Below are 25,454 nucleotides of genomic sequence, written 5' to 3'. Positions count from 1 at the left end.
AGCTTTCCCACCTAGGGCTGGATAAAGTGATGCATACAGGATGACTAACTAGTACCGTTACCACTGGGACAACCGTAGCTACAAAGTTCACCTGCCACCTCAACTAAGTAAACCAGAAGTATAACGTTAACTCTGAATGCCAGGGTGAGGAATTGGCCTATCAATGGCCTGGTTCAGTGCAATGCATAGAAATATGTTCATTTCCAAACGTTTGAAACATGGCACATAATTTCCTAGTGCCTTAAACTTGAGTTAATAATTCAGTTCCTTGTTCCTTGCTGTCAGTACATTGTAAGAATTAATATCAGGAGTCTTGAATGAATGTAGTGCTGATTTATTCTGTTTAGTTACCAGCCTGTCAAGGAATGACTGTCTCCAGAACCCTCAGGTGAAGCATCTCCACGTGGCATGAGCTTGCTTTTTGAATTATTTGCCAACTTTGATTTTTGGAGCTTTCATCTCTTTGGAACTTGAGTTTTCAAAGCCCAGAAGAATTTGTTTTCAGAATGTGTCAAATCTGAAAACACGAGAGAAATTCTGCCCTTTCTCTTCAGAGTTAAAAAGCCTTATTTTCACCAGTTTTCTGGGTAATGCCACAGCAAATGTAAAGATTTTGTTGTCTGCTTCATCTGGTGTATTCCATTGATTTCTGCAGCGCAAACACGTGCTGGTAGGACAGGGAAAAGAAGACTCTCAATTGTCAAGTTGAGATGCTCAGCTACACTCTTTGGAAAAACTGCATACTGAAAATCCTCCCATTTGTTTCTTTCACAAAAATTATTTAATATTTTCTGTCTTTCTTTTGCTTGTGTCAGCAAAGGAAAGCTCATCTTGCTTCTGTTAAGAGATAAGCTTGATCAATCTCTGCTTTTAGATGAGAACTAGAGTACCAGGAAAGGATATGAGTTATCCAAAAACTCTCTGACCGTACTGGGAACAAATGACTCCCACTCCTGTGTTTTAACCACAAGGCCAGTCTTCCCCAAACATTTTTATTTTCAATTTTGGATAAAAATGTGTAGAATTTACACTCTTGTTCCTTTCTCAATTTCCTCGATTTACTTTTCAGGCAATATACATAGAGCGCATTTCAGTTGCAACAATAGCATAAACAATTGTATATCAGTGAACAAATGTAAAATATTTGCACAAAGGGTGGCGAACAAGGAAAGCGCTGGCATACCTTCTTATTATTTTGACCTTCAGATTCGTTGTCTTTCCAGTAATAGAGATTCAGAGTTCCTCTGAATTCACCAGAGTTTGTTTGGGTTTATGTTTATGTAAATGCGAGCAGAATTTGTTTTCATTAGAAGGAAGTGAAATGCTCTTAATTCCAGTAATCTTCTAAAATGGTGCATTTATTCCCAAAGTTTAAAAAAAAAAAAAAAAAGTTAATATAGGGAGTGAAGTAAGATCGTAAGTAATTTCCAGTAAATGACAAGAGTAGTGCTTCATCCTGAAACAGATGGTTTATTTGGGAACTGTTTATTGACATACAGATGAACTTCAGGGGTTAAATGCTTTGCTGAAATAAGTGAATCTGTCTACAAAAGACCTGTTTGTCAGTTCACACATTCAAAATACCTGAAAGTAGATCTTTTGTGAAACGGCAAGGCTCTGCAAAAGCTCGTTTTACCTCTCAGTTTGGTTCTGTCCTATGCTTGAATCTTTCCCTTTGTAGTACCTTTCACTGAAGTTTTCTTTAGCACCTTCTGCCAAGAGTTTACAGACTGGAATTCTTGAGTGCCTGATTATTCCCTCCTTCCAGTTTTGGGTGATGATATGGGAAGGAATAGAAAAATGCAGTCTGTAAACAACTGGCTCCAGGACTGGTGCTACAGGCAGGGCTTTGGGTTCTTTGGTAACGGCTGGTTTTACAAGGCACCAGTCCAAACAGTGATACGTGGGAAAGGTTTATCTCGCAGGGGCAAAAGGATGCTGGGGCAGGAATTAGCAGGGCTCATTTGGAGAGCTTTAAACTAGACTCCAAGGGGTATGGGGTTGTAACTGGGCTTGCATCAGTGGGGCATCACTCTAGAGTTCATGAAGGCTGGGATGCCTCCCATACCCCAGGGGTTAAATCAAAGTGCTCAGCTCGCTCTCTGAAATGCCCGCACACTGATGCGTGCAGCGTGGGGAATAAGCAGGAGGAGTCAGAAACCTGTGTTAGGGCAGGAGATTATGACCTGGTGGCAATTACGGAGACATGGTGGGACAGCACATGTGACTGGAATGTGGGCATGGATGGCTGTGTCCTTGTCAGGAAAGACAGCCCAGCCAGGCGTGGTGGTGGAGTTGCTTTTTATGTGAGAGAGCAACTCCAATGTATTGAGTATTGTCCAGGCACGGATGAGGAGCGAGTTGAGAGTCTCTGGGTGAAAGTTAAGGGGCAGGCTGGCAAGGGTGATACTATTGTGGGCGTCTATTACAGGCCACCAGATCAGGGTGAGGAAGTTGATGAGGCCTCTACAGACAGCTGAGAGCAGCCTCCCAATCATGGGCCCTGGTTGTGGTGGGGGATTTTAACTTCCCTGATGTTTGTTGGAAGGACGACTCAGCCGGCCAGCCCCAGTCTAGGAGGTTCCTCCAGTGCCTTGACGAGAACTTTCTGATGCAAAGGGTGGAGGAGCCGACTTGAAGGTAAAGGAGCTGCTTGAAGGTAAAGGGGCCCAAGATAGTTGGTCAGTGTTCAGGGACTGTTCCTACCAGGCACAAGATCGGAGCATCCCAACACGTAGGAAGTCAAGGAAGGGAGCCAGGAGACCTGCGTGGTTAAACAGGGAACTGCTGGGTAAGCTCAAGTGGAAGAGGAGAGTTTATAGATCGTGGAAGGAGGGGCTGGCCACTTGGGGAGAATATAAGGCTGGTGTCAGAGGGTGTAGGGACGCAACTAGGAAAGCAAAGGCCTCCTTAGAATTAAACCTGGTGAGAGGGGTCAAGGACAACAGGAAGAGCTTTTTCCAATACGTGGCAGATAAAACTAACACCAGAGGCAATGTAGGCCAGTGATGAATGAGGTGGGTGCCCTGGTGACAGAAGATACAGAGAAGGCAGAGTTACTACTTTTTACCAATCCTTTCATGTAATGGATGACTTTATAGAAGCCTGTCTGCACTTTCTGGTTAGGTAGGGGAAACCGTGAGTTTTATAGAACTCCAGACAAAGACTTTGACCTGAGGTAAGACTGAGCTCAACTCCAAGCTGGTGCTCCTGGATTAATTTGTGCAAAGGCTGGGGATGGGGGGAGGGGCCCAAACCAAATAATGCTGTTGTGGGTCATTTAGATTTACAGTATGATTACTCTAGCAAATGAGCAGCAGAGATGACTTGTGTTTTAAATTAAACGAGTGCTAGGGAGGTGTTCAGAAAGGGCATGAAGGATCTTTAAAACGCCTCAGCCTTGACATGTTCTTGCCTGTGCAACCTGTGTTACCACCACTTTCTTTACAGCTGTAACGATCAAGTGGCTGTCCTGTCTGGACCATGAAAGAATCACCCTTGAGCCTCTCCGTTTCTAGCAAGGTATGGGAGGAACGGCATAATGCAAATGATACTCAATATCTTTGTCAAGAGCTTTCTCTGTTGAGAATGACAAAGTGTAAATCTACCACTCTTAGCTTCCAGAAGCTGTAGTCAGAATTACTGAAAGTACAGACATGATGTGATCTCTCTTCTAAGGTTGTCTCTCTCTCTCAGTGAGCCTGTGGGCATAGTAATTCTGTGACACGGTTTTGGTTTCTTTCATGGAAGCCAAGTCTCTCCTGAGAGCACTGAGTTCTCTGTCAGCTCTTCTCATTTTTCAGTCTGACTCAAAATGCACTTCAGTTTTGAAGCTACTGTGCAGCAGAAAAAAAGGCATTTTATACAGATTTTTTTTGTTACATTGGTTATTTTATCATAGTATATAATGTAGTAGTATTAGCTGAGATAAAAACAGTTATAAGATTTTGTTATCCACATCAACTTTATATAAATGACATCTGTAAAAGAAATTAATTGAAAATTAAGCCATGTTATCATTATTATTAACATGATCAGTCTGACACATTTTTAGCTGCCTAAGTTTTTGTGTCAAAGTTCTGAACGACTTAATCCAAGCAAAAAGTGAATAAAATGACAAGACACACCATCATATATTGTTTTGCATACTAACACCAAATGCAAATCTCTGGTAGCAGAAATGCATGATTACACTTCCAGAAAATTTCACTTTTTAAGCATAACAAGACTAAGAGTGACTTTGCTGCTTCCGGAAGTGTAGCCAGAGGGTAGCACTGCCATATATTGTACTATTTAAACTGAGGATATGCTTGGGTGGAAGTAACTGGAATGAAAACTAGGGAATATGAATGGGGTCAATGGGCTTTTTGTGGGGGGGTTTATAGATCTCGGCTGAAGCCAGACTTCTTGCAGTAAGATTAATATGAGCTGTCTGGAGAACTCTTCCAATAGCTATGTTGTGGCTCAGAGCCTGCAAAAACAATTATGGTTTACAGCATTTCTGAGCTTCCCACAGTTGGGAATTGGATGTTTCACGTAAATACTTTTGACATTACATTAAAAACAACAACAAAAAAAGAGTAACCTTATTGCTTGGGAACAGACCAGGATGCATATCCTTCCGTTGGTTTTTCATTAATGGCCAATAAATTTTCTGTGCTCAGCAAGAGCACAGCTAATTGAGACAAAAGTCCCGAGTTGCAAACAAACAAGAACTAGTCTCTTCTTTTATTTTAGATTTCTGATTTGCATGTATATGAAACTTCATATAAAACAAGGAAGCTGATTTCTTTTTCTATTATTTTTTACTAGAGATCAGAAATACCCTGTGAGAACGTCCATCTACTGAAACTACAGTTACTGAAATGACTTGGGATTTCCCTTATGAATTGGGATTTTATTATGACCCTAGCTCATTATAACCAGTTTTTTCCTGCTGAGAACTCTTGTTTTAAGCCATTGCTGTGTTTCAACAAGCATGCAAGAAGAGCTTCATACCATCTTCCTTGTTGATCGCAGTGGACAGATATACCCAGGTAAACTGCAAGATCAATATAGTTCTGCAGATCATGTTATCAAATGAACCCATGATGTATTTAACATATTGCAGAGTGATTTGATTTGACTGAATGTAATTAAATGGACTGACAATTATTTAATACTAAGAATAAGAAAAGTGTATGTACCAGAAAACAAGTATCGGTACCAGAGTGGCATAGACAGAATTTTACCGGTTTGTGGCATACCTGGCGCAAATACAATTTTATTCCTTTCTGCATGTTCTGACAAGTTCAAATGCTTTGTCAGCTCCAGGTAGTTCAAACTCCGATTTCTTGCTGACCAAGTGATGCTTCTCCGTGACATCACATGGCGCTAGTGTTGCCTTCCCTCCTGTCTGTCCTCTTTGGGCTACTGACACATTTCCAGAGAAGTTTAGTAAGTTGGCTTCCCTTACAACGCCTAAAATCATTGGGATCCTGAATGCTGTCCCTGCGTGTTGTTACCATAGTGTCACTTCCCAGGTTCCCCAGGAAGAGAGCTGTCCCATGGCTAAAATGCATAAATTGATCAAGAGAGGTATCAAGAAAGTGATTATTGGTGACTACTTGCTTTCCTCCCTTTAGCTGTGAGTTATTTTTTCTTATTACAGCGAAGGCTGTCATTTTTCTTTTTTAATTTGTTAAGAATTCCACCTTTTATTTGTAGCATGTGTCCAAACAAGCACTACTGCTGAGACTCCCAGTGAAGTTTTAGGATCTGGTGTTATTTCATCTAGCTGAGTAGCAAGAGTTTAGTGATTTTTCATCAGCATACTGCAATTCTCTACATAGCAGCACTGACAGACACTGAAATACAGATTTTAGACAAGGTAGTTTTAATATGTATCCTTCTAAATTTGGTGGTCTTGTTTATCTGTTCGACAGATGTTTAGAGATGACACTTCTCTCGGTGTTTTTTTCCACCAATACAGTTAGATATATAGTAACTGAACATAAATATTAAAACCACAAGGAACCATGCTAGTAGTACAATATGAGACTAAAATCGGCCACTTCAAAATCAGAAAATGGCATGAGTATTTTTGCGTGAGTGTTTGTGTAACAATGCTACTTCTACAGTATTCTATTACTACTCTTTTTACTCGGCTATCACTGTTAGCAGCACAAGGAATAGACGGTGCTCAAGGAACATCCTGGGTATGTGTTAGAGAGACTTTCCCTCATGGCTTAGCTGGGTCCCTGCATTCTTTTGCTCCAGGCATCAAGTGACGTTTGGATAACTGCTGGCTTAATGGGACCTTCTCTGATCCCCTCCACCTCAACTCCACACAACACACGCAGATGACCAGCACAGATCAGATAACTGGTGTAAAAATTACCTAAGCGTTAACTAAGCTCAGCATTAACTAAATTAGTTAAAATAGAAAATGCTAAGCAGCCTTGTCTTTGGGCACTGCTACCTTTAACACCTGAAACAAAAGGATATTCAGATGTTAGAGACAGATGCATATAATCAAATAAACATTATAAGTAATAATAGCATGTTCATGGGGGTTTTCCCCTTTCTTTATGATAGACATTGTCCTCTGATGGAAGAATAGAGAAATACAGGTTGTTTGTTTGCTTCTATTTGTTCTGCTTTTTTTTTTTCATATTAACATAGATTATTTTCTAGGAAACAGAGGCAGCATTTAGAGAACAGTAGCGTGGGTTTGTTATGAAACAGAGGTGCTTCTTCCAGTTACTGATAGGGCTTCTTTTGGAAAGCCCCTTTCATTGTATTTGAAATCAAAACACACAAAGTCGGAAATTAAGGCATTCACTTAAAAATGCATGCAGGTCGGAACATTCCTGTTAAACACAACCTCTTCACCCTTTTTATTTCTGTTGCTTTTATTACAGACTTGTAATGGCATTGTGTGGTGTAACAGCCTTTCCGAAAAGCTGGCAGCAACAATGAGCACTTGACACTTCCTATCCTTTTAAATATCGAGTTCAGTCAAGAATGAACTTAAGAATAAGGAGTTCTAAGAAGGACGGCTGCTGGGAAGCCTGGTTTCACTTCGGATGTGTGAGATGGATCCCTTCTTCTGAGGAACACCGGTCTCCCTGCAGTGTTTCCCTCAGTGAGTGTCACTAGAATCCTTCCTCTTTGTGCAAGTCATATTCCATGAAACTTTGTAAAATGTATTGACATTGCATCCTCAGCCAAATTTAACTGGAGTTATCCAATGGGTAAAAAAATTACTGACACTGTTGATTAAAAAGGAACTGACACACATACATACATACGCAAAATGCTCATTATGCTCATTTCAGGCTTATTTTTTGTGGAAAACAAGCCAGAAAACTCTCCCTATTGTTAATCTTGGGAAAGTCTTTAATGCACAGTGTTTTGTGTTCTGATATTAATTTTTGTATCAGATACACTGACTTCAGCAGTATGGCTTACAGAGGCTAACATTTTCCAGGCTTTGTCTTATGTTGGTTCCTGACCTTTTGCTAGAAAAGCTTTAGATAGAATTGCCTGATGGCATATTAGTACACAAGATTTAGATATTTCTGACCCATTATTTAATGAGGAAAACCAAGAATGTATTATTTGGACATTCAGATACTTAGTTATCTCTAAACATACCTACCTGAATCAGCTTAGAGCTTAGAGACTGAGAGTAACCTGACAGAGTGAAGAAAGTAGGTTACATTTGTGTGTCAAATACACAGTATGAAATGTTCTGAAAATGCCTGGTTTTTATAAGAAAGTATTCTGAAGAAAGAAATAGAGGTAGTTACTTAAAAAGAAGAGAATTACAGCTGTGGTTAAAGAAGATATTTACATCATCCCAAAGTTCCTGTGAAATGCTCTCATCTTTGGTACTCTGGTAGGATGGCAGTGAAGCAGCTGTGGGTCTTTAACAAAATAATCAATTATCCGGCTTGCAATCTTTTCTCTTTTTTGTTTTGTTTTTTTCTTTTTGCTGATAAGAGTGAGAAGCAAAAAACCATGGGTGTGGGAATTCAACTTCTCTTTATTTTCCTGAGCATCTCAGAGAGGTTTTGGAGGCAGCCTGCCCTTTTTTGAAGTGGGTAACTTTTACTTTTGACAAAACTTTTAGGGCAGATAAGAAAGCTTCATGACACCTTTAAGCAACTGAGATATTTCCAGGCACCAGAGCCACAAAAGCATTATGCAGAGTAACAAACAAAAGCGATTGGAATGACAAGTAGCAGTCCAAGAGATGATTGTCAGCAACAGGAATTCATTTCAAGTGGGACCAGAGGAAAGAGAAGGATTCTCGGGAGGATGCTCTGCATTATGTTGGTGTTTAAAATGGCAATGTGTAAAGCCTAAACCTTTGTGGAGTCACCCTGGTTGGTTGTGAGTTTTCACACACTCATTCAACAGGAGTAAAATGACTGTACTGAAAAAATGAGTGTTTTTTTACTGGGAACTCTCTTGAGATTTGGTTGCAGCTCTTGAGAGTGTGGTAGCTGGATGGGGCAGGGCTTGGACTCATGCCTGGCCAAGGCTTTGGGGTGGTGAAGTGCTCTCTGAGGGCAGCCTAAATGACTCAGGAGCCCGCGCTGCTGCACAGCCAGCTGCGTACCTCTGGTGACAACCTTGATGCGCACAACCAACTCACAGAAACCCGACAGCTCTGGGACTAGAGATTGATGTGGTTTTGTTTTGCTCTTTTTTACTTTTCTTTTTCTGGGCAGCCCCCTCCACCCTCCCCCTTCCTTCTAAATTGTTTTCTCAGCTTCCTTGAGTCTCAAAGCCTGTCTCCTTCTTGTCTTGAACAGCTGGAATGGCTCTGGATTGAATGAACGGACACGGAGCAAGACTGGACTGGACTCTGGCAGGATCTCAGCCTCCAGGAGGAGTAACCTGGCTGTCCAACCTGCAATGCTGGCACCTGGCGAGATTTAACACCACCGCAGATGGCTGCCTGCAGCCTGCCACTAGGACTGTGGCTCCTGCTGCTTCTCCAGGATATCCAGACAGCCCCTCAGGTAGGGCAGGGTGGCAGCAGGATCCTGCAGCCCCTCAGGATGCAGGAGCCTGGAGAGGGCTGGGGGCACCTTGGGCTTGCAGGACTATCCTGACCATAGGCTGGGTCCTGGGTGTCCACAGAAACAGGCTTTGTGCAACACAGGGTGATAAATGTAGAGAGCAGAGCTGTCAGGAAATAAAGGTAGGAAGAGCAGGCAGGAGAGTTTGTCCTCTCTGGGAACTTTGCAGGCAGGAGCAGGGGATAGGAGCTATGGTCTGTGGGTTTTTTTTGTTGGCATTGTTAGTGTTACTGCACCTCCAGGCACATCGCAGTTAGGGAATGAGGAAAGATTTGTTAGGGGTGGGGAACTGTTCTCCTTTCTTTCGGTGAGTGGCTTTTAATTTTGCCTGCATGGCCAGGTGTCCTGTGGCAGAGCTTGGTTCGGAGGGCTTCTGCTCACTCTGCTGATGTGAGTCAGGGCTGGCAAATTGAAAGGTGTAAAGGCAAACTAAACAGTAAAATACCTTCCTCTTTACAACCGCCCACTGCTCTGACACTGACTTCCTCATGAATGGGCTATTATTTCTGCATCAAATTGACTTAAAATAGACAATAGCACACTAGTTCCACTCAGCTGGCGCTGTAGATGCAAGCTAGTTCCCTGCTTAGATCCTGTCATCTCTTGTGGGTTGTTTTTTTTTCCCCCCATCCCCCTTGACTCAGTTTTCCTTAGTGGATCACATGGCAACGAGCCCTTAGCATCTGGTATAAATCCAGGTAATTTCTCTGCTTGACACAAACACATACAAAAAGGTCAGTTGGAGAGGCTCTTTGCACAGGTAAGGTCAAATATGTGAGTAACTGCACAATCTTGGATCCTGAAATTGGGTATTTTCCCTTGTAGTGGAAATATGAGCCTATACTAGCCTAAGACACCTGTCTGTAAGTGAATGATATAGCACGTCACTTTGGTCTGTCAGCTTTTTAACAAGAAACTGACTCCAATTAGGTCTTTGAAAATAAGCAAGTCCTGCATCCTCTTCAAAGACACTTGAAAAAGATCCTTATGGCTCTTCTGGAGAGAGTAGTTTGATCTTCTGTCTTTGGTTGTCATTTCCCCTCCCACATTGCAAGTTTGCTCTGTTTTGCCCTGGTTATCTGTCCTGCTGCTGTCTCCTTCCTGAAATATAGAAGAATCAGTGTTCTTCACTAGGATTGGAGTCTGTAGTCCTTACCCCCCAGGGGAATACGTAGGAGGGTGTTCAGATAACCTTGCTTGGTCTACTGAATGCAAACTGCTTTAGGAGAACTGCAATAGCAAAGAAGATGGTATTTTTGCTATTTGACATAACTCCTGGTGTTTTTTCATAAAATGAAAGGGTCAGAAAGAAAATTTGGTTTTCTGATACTCATTGTCAACATTCAGACTCCCTGAAAAATCGTCAGTTACCCAGAATAAATATGCAGATCTTGCTGGGATAAGCAACTGGGCTTTTCACTGTCTGTCTGTATTGTCTCTATCACATCAACCTGCTTTTCCTGCTACCAGACTACAAGGAATACTATTTAATATGAGCAAGTCACAGTTTATCGGTCATATTTTAAACCCCATTCCACCTCACCTGAGTCCACAGTTTGGGTTTTGTTTGTTGTAATATTCAGTTAAGTCTTACTTGTTAATAATGTCTTTACTATCAAGGAGATGCAGCTTGACTACTTGAAGTCTTAGATTATCAGCTTCTTTTGTACTGTCAGAATTTGGATGGGAGCATGAAAGGGAGTCAACTGTTTTGCTGCAGTCTTAGTCAGTTCTAGAATAGCCAGTGCTGCTAGAAGATTTTTTTTTACCGTAATACGCTTTCTTCCTGACTGAACAGCTCATTTGTAGCAAGCTGATTTCTTACTCTGCCTCACCATCACTTTTTCTCTGTGAGCTCAAAAGACCATAAATAAATGAGTCAAACCTTGCCCTGACTGAGTTGCAGAGTAACCCACTGAATTCAGCACCATCTTTACAATTGCCATTATTTAGATTGGAATAGCAAACATGTTTGTAGATACAAAGAAAGTGAGAAGAGCTACAAAAACCCTATTTTCTAAAACAAATTCTCAAAAACAGGCACTGAAAAAAACCCAAATGCTTTGTATCAAATATATTTGCTTTATTTAATTGGACCTTGAGATACAAAGCTTTAAAAAAACAAGAAAACAATAACCTGAGTTCTGTTTCTGTCCTGAGATTCAGACAAGAGTTGATAAGGAGGAGGGATAGTCAAAAGTTGAAAGAGAAAAATACTTTAAATGTTAGTTAAAGGGGATTTTTAGGTTACTGCATTTCATTCTGTTTCTTGCATAGATTTAGGAGAGTTTGTTCTGTAAAACTTATTGGAGATTTCCTTGATGAAGCAAAGCTGTGTGCTAGTTGCTGCTGAGCATGGATCATACCCCACTCTTCAGTGTTTCTAGGCATTCCAGGAAGAAGAAGGGGGAATGGAGCAGAAGTGGAAGTTCTTACACACAAATCCTTCCCTATGAAATAAGTAGTAAGGGGCACAAACGATGAAGGGAATCTTCTCTCACTGGCTAATTGGCAGTTTCCCTAAGCGTACTGGAGAAATGGCCAAAGCTGTAAGTGGAGAATTTCTTAGCACTTTATTTTTTGTGGGCCTCTGCACACGGGCACCACGGAATCAAGAAGTTGAACCTGCCACCCCAACGCTCACAGCTGATGCTTTTTGTAAGAAGGTGATAGCGCTGAGGTTTTGTAATGCGAGGGTGAAACCTTTTTCTCTCTCTTTTGCTTTATCCCTTCCTTTCATTTCAAGAGCTATTTATGAGCAACTAGGACCTGCTAAGTCAAACCTTAACCTTCAGCTTCTGCCTCACAAAGAGTCTTAATTTAAATAATCTGGTTTTGTTCTGGAAAAAATGAGTTTTATTAGTGATATTCGCACAATCCTGAGTCAAAGTAATTAAGCTCATATTTTTTTCCGAGAGAGGGTTAAATTTCCACTGTCATCCTAGAATGTATTGCAAAAGAATTCTTTGACTTAAGTTCATGCTAACAAATGGGGTAACGGTCCAAGGTAGAAGACTTCCATTGTTTTGTAGTTAAACTTTTTGTCTTATTCACATGCGTGTGTTGCTTCCATAATTCTTGGAAATCTAATGCTTTTTTTGGCCAAGCCACTGAAATATTTGCTTTTTAACAATAAAATATTTCATAACTCCAGCACTCAGTGGTCATTCTGTCCAGGAACAGTGAGATAAATATGCATGAAGCGTTTTCCAGTCCCTCCAAATGTGGTTGGACTGGATGGTTCATGTCTAGGTTTTTATGTTAAAAAAGGAGTAGCCAACAGCTGAGGAACAAAAAAAGCCCAAACACATCAATTGTATCACTTGGAGCCTTCTTGCACACAGAGATTTAAGTTGATGGTCAAATCAAGAAAATGCATAAGGATCTTTCCAGAAACACTGAGTTGTCATGGGTGTGGGACTGGAAAACAAGAAATCCAGAATTCCCTGTGTTTCTTCCAGCGGTCTCGCTGTCATTAGAACTACTGAGCTCATAAAAATAAAAGGTCAAACAAGCCAATAGTTGATTGCAAACTTGCACCCCAATTTCACTAATTGTAGCTGAGATGCTGGATGTGGTGTTTTGCATGTGGGAAGAGCAGTTACAGGTGGTGAAACTGAGGTAATTCACATGTTCAGTCATTGAGTGGGCAAGTTACCTCAGTTCAGGCCTGTTGCTACCCACTAATAATGCACATTTTTGTTCCCTTTTCACTTCATATCTTTGACTGGTTATCTTTTGTTTTAGTTAACTTATTACTCTGATATTCAGCACACATAAACAGAAAAATGAAAATTATGTTGTTCTTGTTCCCAGAAGTAGTGTTATAACTGCAGAAAATTAGTTTCATTTTATGGAAGACTTAAAACAAGGAGGCCTTGGCCCTTTACCTCCGCCTTTTCTTCAAGGCATGCTCTTGGCTTTTAGGCACCAATTTTTTCCACTCATACAAAAATTTGTGGAAATTTTGGTGAGTTCTTAGCACAGGATCTTTTATTCCAGATGCATGAAAACTTGAAATTCAGCTTACAAAATGTATTGCGTAAGGTAAGAAGCAGAGCCCATATCATCATTGTGACAGGTGGCCTTTCCATACCGCCAGTTTTGCTTATGTAATTTATTTTGAGCTTTTAAGCCTGAAGTGCTGGAGCTCTGGGGGCTTGGATTATACTCAGGTCTACAAAGCACCAACCTTTCTGCTTTGTTTTCGAGAAGAACTTTGCATCATTGCATTGCTGTTAATCAAACAGCTTTAGAATTTAGAGGAAAAAAAATAGGGAGGTGATGATTGATGGCGAGCATTGATATGTTACATTATTTATCACTGAAAGGATCTATAATAAGTTTTGTACTCATTAAACACACCTCAACTAAAAGGATGGCAACTCTTAAAACATTTTGCAGGTAGCTGCAGATTAGAAATAGTGGGGTCTCCAGAATGTAGTTTCTCAGCCATAGAAATCATGTCACGATTTGTTAAAATGTCTTATTCTGACCTTAGGCTTGGCTCAGCGAACAGTAAGGCTGGCTGCAAAGCTGAGCTCAGAACTGGATGCTTGAAAGCAGCATTTGCTGTGGTGGTGTGGATGTTGTGTATTGTGTAGCTGCCCTCTTGTGGAAAGAAAAGTAAAAGTTGAGTACTCTTGTGTATTTTCATATTTGTGTAGTATTTATGCATGGTTCACGCAGTAATTTATCACAGCGTTAGCATCAGGTCAAATTCAGGATCAGAATTTGCATTGCTGTAACTAAGAGCAGAATCTAATCCTAAACTTGTGATTTCAAGTAACTTTGTAAAAAGCAGCCCTACCCTCAAACTTTTATACAGAGACCATTCCTCTATTTAAATCCCCAAAGAGACAATTAAATAAGCTGTAAGTTTATGTGCTGCATAAATCATTCAAGAATTTTGTTCCCACCCTGATTTAAAGTCAAACACAATTTTGCAGCCAGAGTTTGTTGCCCAGGAGAACCAGGGACAGAAGGTGAGGTTTTCGTGGTGACTTCCCATAGCTCATACAGACAAACTAGTCCAGGACGACTTAGCTCCAGCCAGGATGTTGCTGTTCCTTGAATTTCTTTATACAACTAGTTAATTCACTTCACGTCACTGCAGTGACTCCTGAATGACCCGTTGTCTGGTGACAGGTCTCGTGTCATTTCCTGTTATTCAATGTCATCTCAGAATGGCTGGTTAACCAGGGTGTAAGGAGATTCCACTTCCATTTCCTACAGCCCGGGGCTTCCTCTTCAGAAGAGAAAAATACGGGGTGCACATTTGTAAACCTGATCTGAGTCAGGCTGAGCGAGCACACATTTGCTATTTCCTCTATATGCTCGAAAAAATGCTTTGTATGGAGGCTGTGTGGCCCAGTGGTTAGTGCAGAAATGTGTCAGGCAGGATTTCTCAGTTCTATTACTGGAGCTCAGTGAAATTTAATGGTTTCAATATGTTTTTTTTCTTGTCCTTTTGTTAATTTCCCCCTTGACTGAAAGTTCCTATTTTCTGATGTAACCTGGGGCAAGTTAAATAACTTCTGTGTTTTTATGGTCCTGCTGTGAAAAGAGCGGCGTATTATATAGGAGAATACAGCTGTGAAATGAGTTAGGTAGTCAGATTCTGCACTGCGTGCAAAGGCAGTAGGAAAATGCATCTGCAGAAAGTGAGATGTAGGTTTTGTGAAGTATTTAACTGCTCTACCAGTATCATGTGGGAAAAATATCTGGGGAATCTGCTGAGTCTTTACAAAAACTTGCTATTTATACCTTCTAGTAAATACTGAAAACGAAATTCAGATAACAACATTTTTAGGGGATTATTAAGGGAGATGCCAAATTAAAAAAATCAGATTTTCTCATCAGAAAACTTGTAGCACCGTAATTTCCCAGAGCATGAAGTGGCCCTGCCATGCATAAATGAAGTCTTATTATACGCTTCTTGATACAGTTCATAGCTGAATCTCATTTTCTAAGCTAATATTAGAACTATTCTGTGGGGTTTTTTTTAACTAAATAAGTATCAGTTATATTGTGAAACCAAAGGTTGCTCCTGAAGGCCTTCACTCACAACAGAAATGAGATTAGTTATTTGAATAAGGGCTTCATTGTGTGAGTATCTGCAGCATTCTTTTCAAGGCAAAACCCCCTTTTTCTCAGTGTAGGATTTGTCTCTGAATTATAAGTAAAACAATGTATTGGTTTATAATAAACGCATTTTTAGGTCACTGAATTCAAGTGTTATGACCGCATAAATAACTGAACAGAAAGACTTATTTGCTGCAAACAAGAATTATCCTTGTGAATTACAGCCAATCTAGCTAGATTTTAATATGCACTTGAGACAGATACTGGGATCTGCTCTAATAGAGAACTAATTCTTTTCTAACTGTCTTTTGTCCGTTTCAATTTCTAGACATCACTAACCCCATCTCATTCCTGTGACACACTTGAAAATTGGTTCTATGATGAAACTTCACAAAGCTGCTGCTACCGGTGTCCCACAGGTCGGTACGTTTGTAATTCAATCAAATCAACGTGGAGTCTTTCTCGTAGAGGTAGTAGGAAGCATATATATGTATGCAGAATTGTATTTTGTTGTTGAAGGAAAGTGCAATTGCATGAATCACTGTCTATTGTGGATCCAGATGTGACCTTGTTCTCCAGTGCCGTGCTCCTGTTCAGTCTGCATGCAGTCTGTAAATTGCAAACAAGATAACTTACTAGAATTTTTTAATGTGGTTTTTGTTGGCTGACTTGACACTCTGAAGTAGCCAGAAGTAGGCAGGTTCTAAGAATTCATTTCAGTTTGCCTCAGGGTCTGAAGGAGTGCGTTGAAATTAGGCTAAATAAGTTTCTGGTCAGAGCCAAAAAAAGAAAAAATGCAGGTGCGGAAAATCTGTCACTATCTTCATAGTCAACGCAGTTTAGAAAGTGTCTCACCTGAGAAAGTGAACAGCCCCTTTATGAGGGGACACAGTGAGCTTTGCCTGAAGCTCGTTGTGATGCATGAGGTCAGAAGCAGGAAACAGGCTGGTGAGACAAGTTCTGGAAATGTCTGAAACTCCCCCTGTTGGCCAAAAAACCCCTCAGTGGGTGGGGCATTTTAGGGTACATCACCCTATCCATCTCTTCTTAGAGAAATGTTTTTCTTTTCAAAAGGGTACTTTATTATTAGAGAAAAAAAAAGGGGTCTAAAGAGCGGTTCAGTGCTTGGTTGCTGTCGTGGTTCAACCCCAGCCTGCAGCTGAGCACTGTGTGGCCTCTCGCTCACTCACCGCCTCGATGGAATAGGGGAGAGAATCAGAGAGGAAAAGTGAAAAAACTTGGGGGTTGAGATAAAGACAGTTTAACAGGTAAAGCAAAAGCCGTGCACGCAAGTAAAGCAAACCAAGGGATTCATTCACTACTTGCCATGGGCAGGCAGGTATTCAGCCATCTCCAGGAAAGGAAGGCTCCATCCAGTACGTTTTTCTGTACAGGTGATTGCAGCTGGTGTTCCTGTTGCTCAGGCTTTTGCCTGGTCGTTGAACGATGGACACAATCAATGCTGGACATCACCAGAACACACTGTTAGGCAAACTTCAATGCTACTACACCTGGGGCACACATCCCATGTGTTCAGGAAGTCTCAAATAACTGAAGTTAAAGCTTTTGTGTCATTGGGGGAGGAAGGGGGAGATGACAGACACGTGCAGGTACACATGTGCAGCTTGCGTGCCATTCAGCCATCAGCCCCCACCTTGAAAAGAACAGACTCAGACAAGTAGTTTTGAAGAGGTGGAAGTGATGTGGTTCAGGCTTGTCTGGTGGTATTTAGTGGGCCAAATATAGCACAGCTGATTTTACCTGCACTCCTACAGCATGCTTTCCAAAATGCACAGTAGGTGAGTTATTCCCCTGCCAGATCCCACCTTCCTGTGGTTAACTCTTTGTGTCTGGGTGATGCAGGCTGGATGCTGAAACTGGAATTCATTTCTCTCCTCCTGTTTTCCACCTGTGAAACATTCAGCTCTGCCTGTCTTTATGTTGCAGCTTTAGCTTTTTCCTTTTCCTTCTGCAACTGCCACTATTCCTTACCCTCTGGTAGTTATTTCCGCTTCCTGACAAGGTCACAGCTGACCTCTGCATTTTCTAATTTATTTGGTACTCTGGCCAGTGGTAGAATATCTCATCTGTTGCTTCCGAAGCTGAAATATTAGGAATGCTTCTGTCCCAGCCTTTCCCATATTCCTAGCTGGTTATTGTAGCTAGCTTGCCAGATGGGTGCTTTTAAAAGCTGGTCACTAGAGAATGATTACCAGACATAAATATGGAGTCATAGAATAGCTTAAGTTTGGCAAAGACCTCCAGAGGTCATCTAATTCAACTCAACTTCATGCGTGCTGCATATACACAGAAGGTATGTGAGATCCAGGGTAGTGTGCTTGCAAGCTGGGAGCAATGAGTCCAGGTGAGCTGGAAGTGTTGAACAGAGAAAGTGTATAGCATATACATCCAGCATCAGAAAGACATACATAGGTAATTTGATTTGTTTAATGGAAAACAGTTGAAAAATAAAACCATTTCACTACTGTCAAGGCAACTGTAAAAATAGCAGGACTGCTCAGAGAGCAACCCACTTCATGCTTGAATGGGAAAGGCAAAAATGTGCTAGAGAAACAAAATCACTGCGGTAGTGTGTCTAACAGGTAAATGAATATACAAGAACGCTTCAGGATGGATGTCTCCTGTGATTCTGAACAGGGTATCCTGCACATTTTGTTTTTCTTTCTCCAGGCTCTGTTAAAAAGAAAGCATGTCCTAGGAACCCAGACGAGGACTGCATGAGATGTGGACCTGAACAGTATGTGAAAGAAAGATTCCATAAGCCACAATGTGTGGCTTGTGTATCATGTGCAAAAGGTTTGCTTTCCCTCACACATACCTCACAGTTATATTCTCTCTATGTATTTTGTTTACACTGCATTTATATTTTATTCATTTAGAATTTCCAGCAGCAAAATTATCCATCCTTGGTGACTGATTTGGAGAGCAGAATGCTATCTTGCACATAATGAGTGTCGCTTCCTGCGTGACCCGAGACTACCTAAAAATTCTCTCATTCAGTGCTATCCAAGTCTAATTTCTGCTTTCTGTCTTACATTGCAAGCAATTGTCTACTGGCTTCTCCAATTATTCATGACTTAAGTTGCCATCATGAAGAACGCCAGCAGCCTGTTCTGCTTCCTGAGCTGTTGAACTGCTGGTGCTCAACTTTGGCCCCTGCTTTGCCATTTTCCTTGCAGGGCGATCCTTTGTTACTGCATCTCTTTCTTCCCCACAGAACCTGACCTTGTGGAGACAAAGCCCTGCTCCTTCAACTCCAGCCGCGAGTGTGAGTGCCGCCCAGGCTTGTTCTGTCAATTCTCTGTTAAGTACACCTGCTTGCGATGCCAGCAGCACACTGTTTGCAAGCCTGGTTTTGGAGTCAAAGTCAGAGGTAGGAGTTCCTACCTGTCTGGTTTACCTTTTCTTATCTTGGCCTTAGGCCTGGACCTGATGCACTTTGGCCAGTCAGTCCTCAGTCATTATTTTAATACAGGCACCTCATCAACTGATGTTATTTGTGAAAAGTGCCCGCCTGGGACCTTCTCCAATCAAAACTCCAGCACCAACATCTGCAAGCCACACACGAAGTAAGTCCAAAGATCTTTAAAGTGACTAACTAATTAATTAAAGTTAAGAAAGCATGAAAAGGAACACCTGTCACTTCTGGTGCAAAGTATACAAATTTAGAGGCTAATGGGATAGCTTTGGATCTATATGCAGAGTTCAAGAGGCTTCTCTTTATACCTGTTGCACAGCTCTGTACTGAAGGAAGGAATTCCTCTTGCCTAATTGTTAGTTTACTGATTACAGTGGAATTAAACATATGTATGGTTTGCATTCAGATCAGTAATTAATGCCACAGTGGTGAGAAGAAGGTTAATGACTTTTTCATGGAAAGCAATAACTGCAGGTGATACAAGAATGACCAAAGGGATGTTTGTCACATGGAAAGTACTCTGATCTTGTACCATGGCAGGGTCCTCTAGCACTGATACACTGTTCTCTTTCATTCTCTAGCTGTGCCAAGTTAAACAAAGTAGCACTAAGCAAAGGAAATGCCACGCACGATCAAGTTTGCCTGGACCAATTGCCCACCTACCTCACCCCAAGCACTTTGTCCATGAAATTCAGCAATGAAAGAAATAACTCTAACCTAAGGAGGTTTGAGGAGAACCTGGTGACTGTTGCTAGTATTGTTTTAAGTGCCGCAACAATGGAAAACCCCAGTTCAACTCCTGAGGAGAAAGTTCCAGCTGGCACTTTTCCTACCTCAGCCAAGGGGGAGACAACAATGGGAGGTAACAAAGATAAAGCATTTATACTTGTCTAACATGTTTTATTTGGATATGTCTTTGGTAAATGCAATTTTTTTTGTGGGAGCTTCCTGCAAATCCCTTACAACTTGTGAAATGTTTTCCGTGGTTCTATGTCCAAAAACATACATGTACTAATAATTCCCCCTCTGCCATTTCTTAGCCTTTCCTGTGCTCCCTTTCTGTGCTATAGGTCTAGTTCTTTGGGGAGTGGTTCTCTCTGTGATAGTGCTACTTGTGGGCATGCTGTTATTTTGGAAGTGGAAAGTTTGCAAGAAGCAGATCCTCATCCTCAAAGGAAAGCGTGAGTTTTTAAATACATAGCATGCTGTTTGATCTCCAAATATCCCAGAATTTTGTGGAGGTCTCACTGGGGAAGAGAATGTTTACTACTGCCTGGTGGAGGCGGGCCAGATAACGGTTGTACGCAAACTGGTCGTGAAGTGTGTTGGAGAAGATAAGAGAAAGATTGAAGCAGCTGTGAATTTATGGAGGAAGATACTACAAGCTGGGTGGGGAAAGGGGAACCCAGTGTTTTCTTCTCTCAGCACAGACAGTAATATTAAACGATATCTGAAGTGTTTTGTGAGTATTTGTTGGTTCCTGGGATAGGGTTGGGCTTTGAGCATGAGAGGAAGAGTGGTTTTTACTGATACCGACTCTCGGTAGCTTTGCCTAGAGTTACATGTGGGGTGTGCCTGCAGAACCACATTCCCTCTTCTGTAGAAAGCAGGACGTGCATGTTGTAAGTTGGTTGTAGACCAGTGGGTGTGGTAAAGCTGTTAGAACCTGCACTCTCCATGATGAGTTTTGCTAAAGAAATGCTTTCTTTTATCAGCACATCTGCATTCCATCGCTTCACACAAATCCTGTCTCGGATCTCAAGGTTAGTGACTGACAGACCAGGAATCGTAATCCATCTGTCTAAAGAATAAGTGGATAGTTTTAATGTGAAGCTTTATTTTATAGAATTTTAATTTAAAACATAGAACTTTTTAATGTCAACTGTGTGTCTCTGCTCACATGCAAAAGTCCAGGCCTGTTGTCTGTCTGGTGTGAGCAGGTGACACTGGCTGTGACAACCCACTAGATGGCACCTGCTTCCCACTGCACTGGGCTGTGTGTCAGTTCAGGGAGGCTTTACTGGAAAAATTGCTCATTTAACTTTTGGGCACTCAAATGTGGGAGACATGCTCCAAAAAATTGGGTGTCAGCTATAGCAACCTGTACAGATCCCCCAAAGTACACATATTTTGCCCAGTTAAATAACCCCCTCTCTTTGGTTGTGTTAGATTCTCCTCATCACCAAACATCAGAGCTTTTTCTATTAATTTATTCAGGAATACAATTTAATACCTCTTTTGTGCAGCTTCATCTTCTCAAAATGAAATGTTTGCTTCCTTGCTTGCCTTAAACAATAGAAACTGTGACTGTGCAGCATTATGGAGGTGACGCTGACGTTGGGCAGTAGGGTAGTTCAGAACATGGCTGGGTGATATTTCAGAGCAAATATTGAAATTCTTGTGATTGCTGTGAATTTTCTTCTGATAATTTTTCTTCTTTCCATTTCAGGTTCTGATCTAGTGAACGAATATACAGTAAGTGTGAACAGTATTCCAAAACAGATCACTTTCCATTCCAACGTAATGATATTTTAAAATGTCCTGTTAAAGAGTGCCAGTCTTTTTGTTTGGACTACAAAACAAGTGATCCTCTAGCTGCAGTGCTGAGATCGACTAGGACTTGCTGCTGCTTTGTCTTCAGCTCTGTCTAACGTGGTGTTAAATAATATGATGTTGCCACTCTTGTTTGCGAAGGGAGTATTTGGTTTGGTCTCATGCCATTCATGTTGCAGTCTATGGGACAAGATTCAAAATCACAGGGTGAACACGCCTTTTCTACCTTCTGGGAGAACTTTGTCTGTCAGTCCCATTTTATCTTACTGCTCCAGTCACACAAGTGGGATTTGCACTCGTCTTCTGTCGCACTCTTTGTAGGATTTGCCATGACTGTCATATGGGTACCCAGTGGGTATGGTTTGTCTGAAAGACTTTCCGTCAGGACCAGCTTCTGGTTTAACAGGATAGTTTGCAGATGAACAAGACAAACATCAGTCAAAATGGTGGTGACAGAAAGCAGTTCCTCAGCTGCTGAAATCATCATACCTGTTTGATTCCCCCATTTCCAGTGAAATTATAGCAACTTTCATCCTGCAAGTATTCTCAGTTTATTAGGCTTATTATCTTTAAATGTCCATATCTGCTAAAACACTCTTTAGACTGATTTATTTTTTTTAAATCAGTTTGCTTTTAAATGTACATCTGCACACATACAAGATACTACTTACTCTAATAAATCTGATTGCAATCAGCTATCATAACTTCAGCGTGTCATTGCCAATTTCTGCCACAGAAGGGTTCTGTAGACTTATTGCAGTCTTCACGGTGTTGTTTTTACATTCACCCCACTTCTACTCTCCTCTATATATTGGCAGATCAGACTGACTGCTGACAGAGAGCCAGAAGAGAAGGAGTTCATTGACAGAACCCTCCCTTTGGAAACCAACAATAACTTGTTCTCCAGCACAGAAAAAGCATGTAGTCCTGATCTGAGCCTGACTGACGTGGCAGAGAGTGATGGAAATGCCCTAGATCGCCCTGTCGATTCTCGAGTGAGAGACCACACAAACAATCAAATTGGTGAGCCTTGCCTTTTTTTTTTTCCCTCTTGCATTTCCAATTTTTCAACCATGGGCACATAATGTCATTCTGAGATTATTAGTGAGCAGCAGAGTGTCCAAAGCTTCTAACAAAGATTGGGCCTGAATCTCCAGAACCTTTGACACACAAATTCTGGTATATCTATTCATTTCAATAGAACACTTTCTTATTTTCACATTTGCCTCAGTCACTTATGAACCTGACAGAAAAATGCTTTGCTCTTCTTCCTCTTTTTCATCCCTGCAGATGTAAATTTGCAGAAGAAATTTTAAATCCAAAATGTGTCAACTGGAAAATGGTGATGTAATACCTAATGAGAGTTGTACTTCACATGTCTCCAGCTGTCATTTTCTTCTCTTGGTTTCACAGTAATAGCTTGAAATGTGTCTCCCATATGTTCCTATGAAGTCTTTGACCATAGAACAGGGCAGGAGATAAAATCACACAAGAAGGTTATTTATAGGGGTAGAATTGTTACCTGAGACACAGTCTACATGAGACATTTTGGCAATTTTTCCAAACCCAATCTTGAGGCATTTGAAGGGTTATAGTGAGTTCTGTGTTTTCACAGTGATGGGTTTGGTTAGATGGGCTTGCCTCTGGTTAGAAAATGGAATGGTGGGAGGCGGGAAGAAAAACTGAGTATTAAATTTAAAAAAGCATGAAAATGAGCCATTTCTAGGGTCAGCAGTGTTGCTTAACTACGCTCAGCACTATTTTTTTCCTTCCTCAGAAAAAATATACATCATGAATGCCGACACTGTTATTGTGGGGTCCATTTTAGGAGCGCCTAGTGGCAAGAACTGTGCTGCTAGAGGGTGTGAAAGTAACGTTGATACCCAGGAAAACGTGGAAGAGGAACTGGTGATGCACTATCCAGAGCAGGAAACAGAGTCCTTTCCAGGGAACGATGTAATGATTCCTGTGGAAGAGGATGGAAAGGAATTTCATCACCCCACCACTGCCACTGAAAAGTGATCACCCACTGAGATGATGTGTGAAGCTACAGAAACATACAGTGTGACACTAAACTTGAATCTATGGCAAGGGAGGTAAACACCCACTGCCTTAGATTATCTGAAAACTCATGTTAAACACTGAAACATATTCAAACAAGGAGTGCCAGAAACCTGTTTCAGCTAAGAAATGAGAGGATCATCCAAACTGTTGGCCTTCATAGCTTGACGCCAAATATTTCTCTTTCCTTCTTTCTCCCATTATCGTGCTGGAAACAAATTTGAATCAAATCTACAAAATTCAGAGGACATCTGGATGCCAACTCAAGTTTCACAGCTTGCATGAAGGAATGGATTGAAAACTATGTCTGATTACTTCTATTAGCTATGAAAATTCTGGCCAGAATTCCAAGTTCAGCTTGAGACCCCCACATTATTTCATATGTTATTCCTATTTCAGTATTACCAATATTTCCAATTTTGTCATATATTTTGCAACATCTGTGTTCTTCTTAAGGCCACAACTCTTGAATAAATATAGCAACAGTTTCAGTTTTGCCTAACACAAACAGAACTCTTAAGTTTGTGGACTTCGTACTTCTTGAAGAAATAGGATCAAAAGATGTCACACAGGCTCAGAAAACAGAAAGCAAATAAAACTAATTGAAGCCCACTGTCCTTTAGGTCATTCTAATTTTGAAGTCTAATTCCTGGTTTTTGACTACTTCAAATCATCAGTAAGTGTATAAATTGGCCTCTTCTGATGGAATCTAAACTGGCTGAACATTTGGAGTTGGATGAATGATGGGTTTAGCCTGGTGCGGAGTCTGTAAAAAGGGAAAAGAAGAAAATAAACTAGTTTTCTACAAAAAGGAAGGACTGAAAAACAAGCACAGTGGTTATTTCCTGTTAATATCTGTTTCTTTTAGAATTGCTCATAATCATTAGGGTGACACTGATTCACGTATCTGCTCTTTAACAAAGTTCTTTTTTGTGGTCAAATGGCTTGTGTTATGCTATTTCTCAATCTTTCATGCTGCTTGTTTGATAATTGTAAATGTAATAGTGCTGACTATGTTTTTGCACAGGACAATGGAAAATTAGCAAGATGACACGTTTTGCCTTGATAGTCAAAAAAAGGAACCACAAAAACAACTACTTGCCTTGTAGTTCTACCCTGGACGGAGTACTGTAATAACAGCTGTGCAACTTCAGCGTCTTTTGTCTTAGAACACACAAAAGGAACATAAGAGCATAAAAAACACCTTCTTGGACCAGACTAGTAGCACAAGCTCAACATTTTGTCTCTGACAGTTGCAGTACGACGTTATTTAGGAAGAGCACACAAGCCTGGTGAAGATCTGCTGTTTGCATTCCTCGTAATTCTGCAGCATCAGCTGCAATTGGGTTAAGGATGTTAAAGAATTTGCCCCGGCCTTTAGTATTCATTCATATTGCCATTAATTTTTGTTCTGTCTTTTGCATATCCTGGTACAATCTGCCTCCACAAGCATGTGGCAACATCTTACAGATAGTTACCATTCACTGTGTAAAGAGGCACTTTTAAATTGTCCTCTTGACTTATTTCAGTGAGTGCTGCTAGTTCTTGTATTACAGTATTTAGTGCAATACTGAGTTGCTTTTATCATTTTTGCTGGTATCCTCCTCAGCCTCCAGGCTGAGTTCCCATCTTTTTATATTTGTCATGTAAGTTAGATGCTCCACTGCCTTGGTCAGTTTATTGACCTCTTCTACATCTCTTCTAACTTCACTACATTCTTCTGGACATCTGGAGGCCAGAACTATGCACTGCACTGAATACGAGGGGAGTTGTCAGTTCCAGTATTTACTTCCTGAATTCCACTCTTCTCTGCAAGTCCAGAACGTAAAATAATTTTTAAAAACAATTGCTGCCACTGTGTACTTTTGTTTGTCTACCAGGTCTTGTAAAGAGAGGCAACTGGGGAATCCTTTCTGGGTACTTGTGTATTTGTACTTGTTTTATTCGGAAGATAAACTGCTCCTAATGCCCAGAAATGTCTTCTGGCTGTCAGTGTTGCCATGTCAGCAGCAGCTACATGAGCTGAAGAAGTGCTTGTGCAACAGAGGGTCAAGTCACCAAGTACTGACATAAAACAGCAATGCAAGGAAGAAGAAAAAACTGGTCACCCTTTCCTCCCAGTCGGGGTAATTGATTGTTTCCCAGTGCATACACTTCATTCTACAAAGATACAGGAACTTGCATTTCATTTTAGAGAACGCCAACTTGTGTATCCACGAACTGTGAATAACCGTGTTCACCTG

At 41.0% G+C, this 25,454-nt stretch overlaps 1 protein-coding gene across 3 annotated transcripts; it reads left to right on the top strand.

Annotated features, from left to right (window-relative positions):
- Window positions 1-3: 3 nt before the first annotated feature.
- On the top strand, window positions 4-24,831 carry TNFRSF8 (TNF receptor superfamily member 8). Of its 3 annotated transcripts, none has more exons than XM_082069635.1 (13): window positions 4-3,522; window positions 4,813-5,036; window positions 6,903-7,126; window positions 8,805-9,014; window positions 17,850-17,975; window positions 18,397-18,552; window positions 18,655-18,748; window positions 19,179-19,459; window positions 19,668-19,778; window positions 20,313-20,360; window positions 21,047-21,072; window positions 21,969-22,173; window positions 22,979-23,186. In XM_082069635.1, the coding sequence occupies exons 4-13, from the start codon at window positions 8,825-8,827 to the stop codon at window positions 23,170-23,172; spliced, it is 1,431 nt and encodes a 476-aa protein (XP_081925761.1). In that variant the 5' UTR covers window positions 4-3,522; window positions 4,813-5,036; window positions 6,903-7,126; window positions 8,805-8,824; the 3' UTR covers window positions 23,173-23,186. The 3 variants fall into 3 exon arrangements, with proteins under 3 accessions (XP_081925761.1, XP_081925759.1, XP_081925760.1); XM_082069633.1 differs by having other exon boundaries at window positions 22,928-23,186; XM_082069634.1 differs by lacking the exons at window positions 4-3,522; window positions 4,813-5,036; window positions 6,903-7,126 and adding an exon at window positions 15,487-15,577 and having other exon boundaries at window positions 8,820-9,014; window positions 22,928-24,831.
- The last annotated feature ends 623 nt before the right edge of the window (window positions 24,832-25,454 follow it).

The sequence above is a fragment of the Streptopelia decaocto genome (genome assembly GCF_964273445.1).
Source record: "Streptopelia decaocto genome assembly, chromosome: 20".
In the NCBI taxonomy this organism is placed as follows: Eukaryota; Metazoa; Chordata; class Aves; order Columbiformes; family Columbidae; genus Streptopelia; species Streptopelia decaocto.
This window is presented reverse-complemented; position numbering and strand designations above follow the sequence as displayed.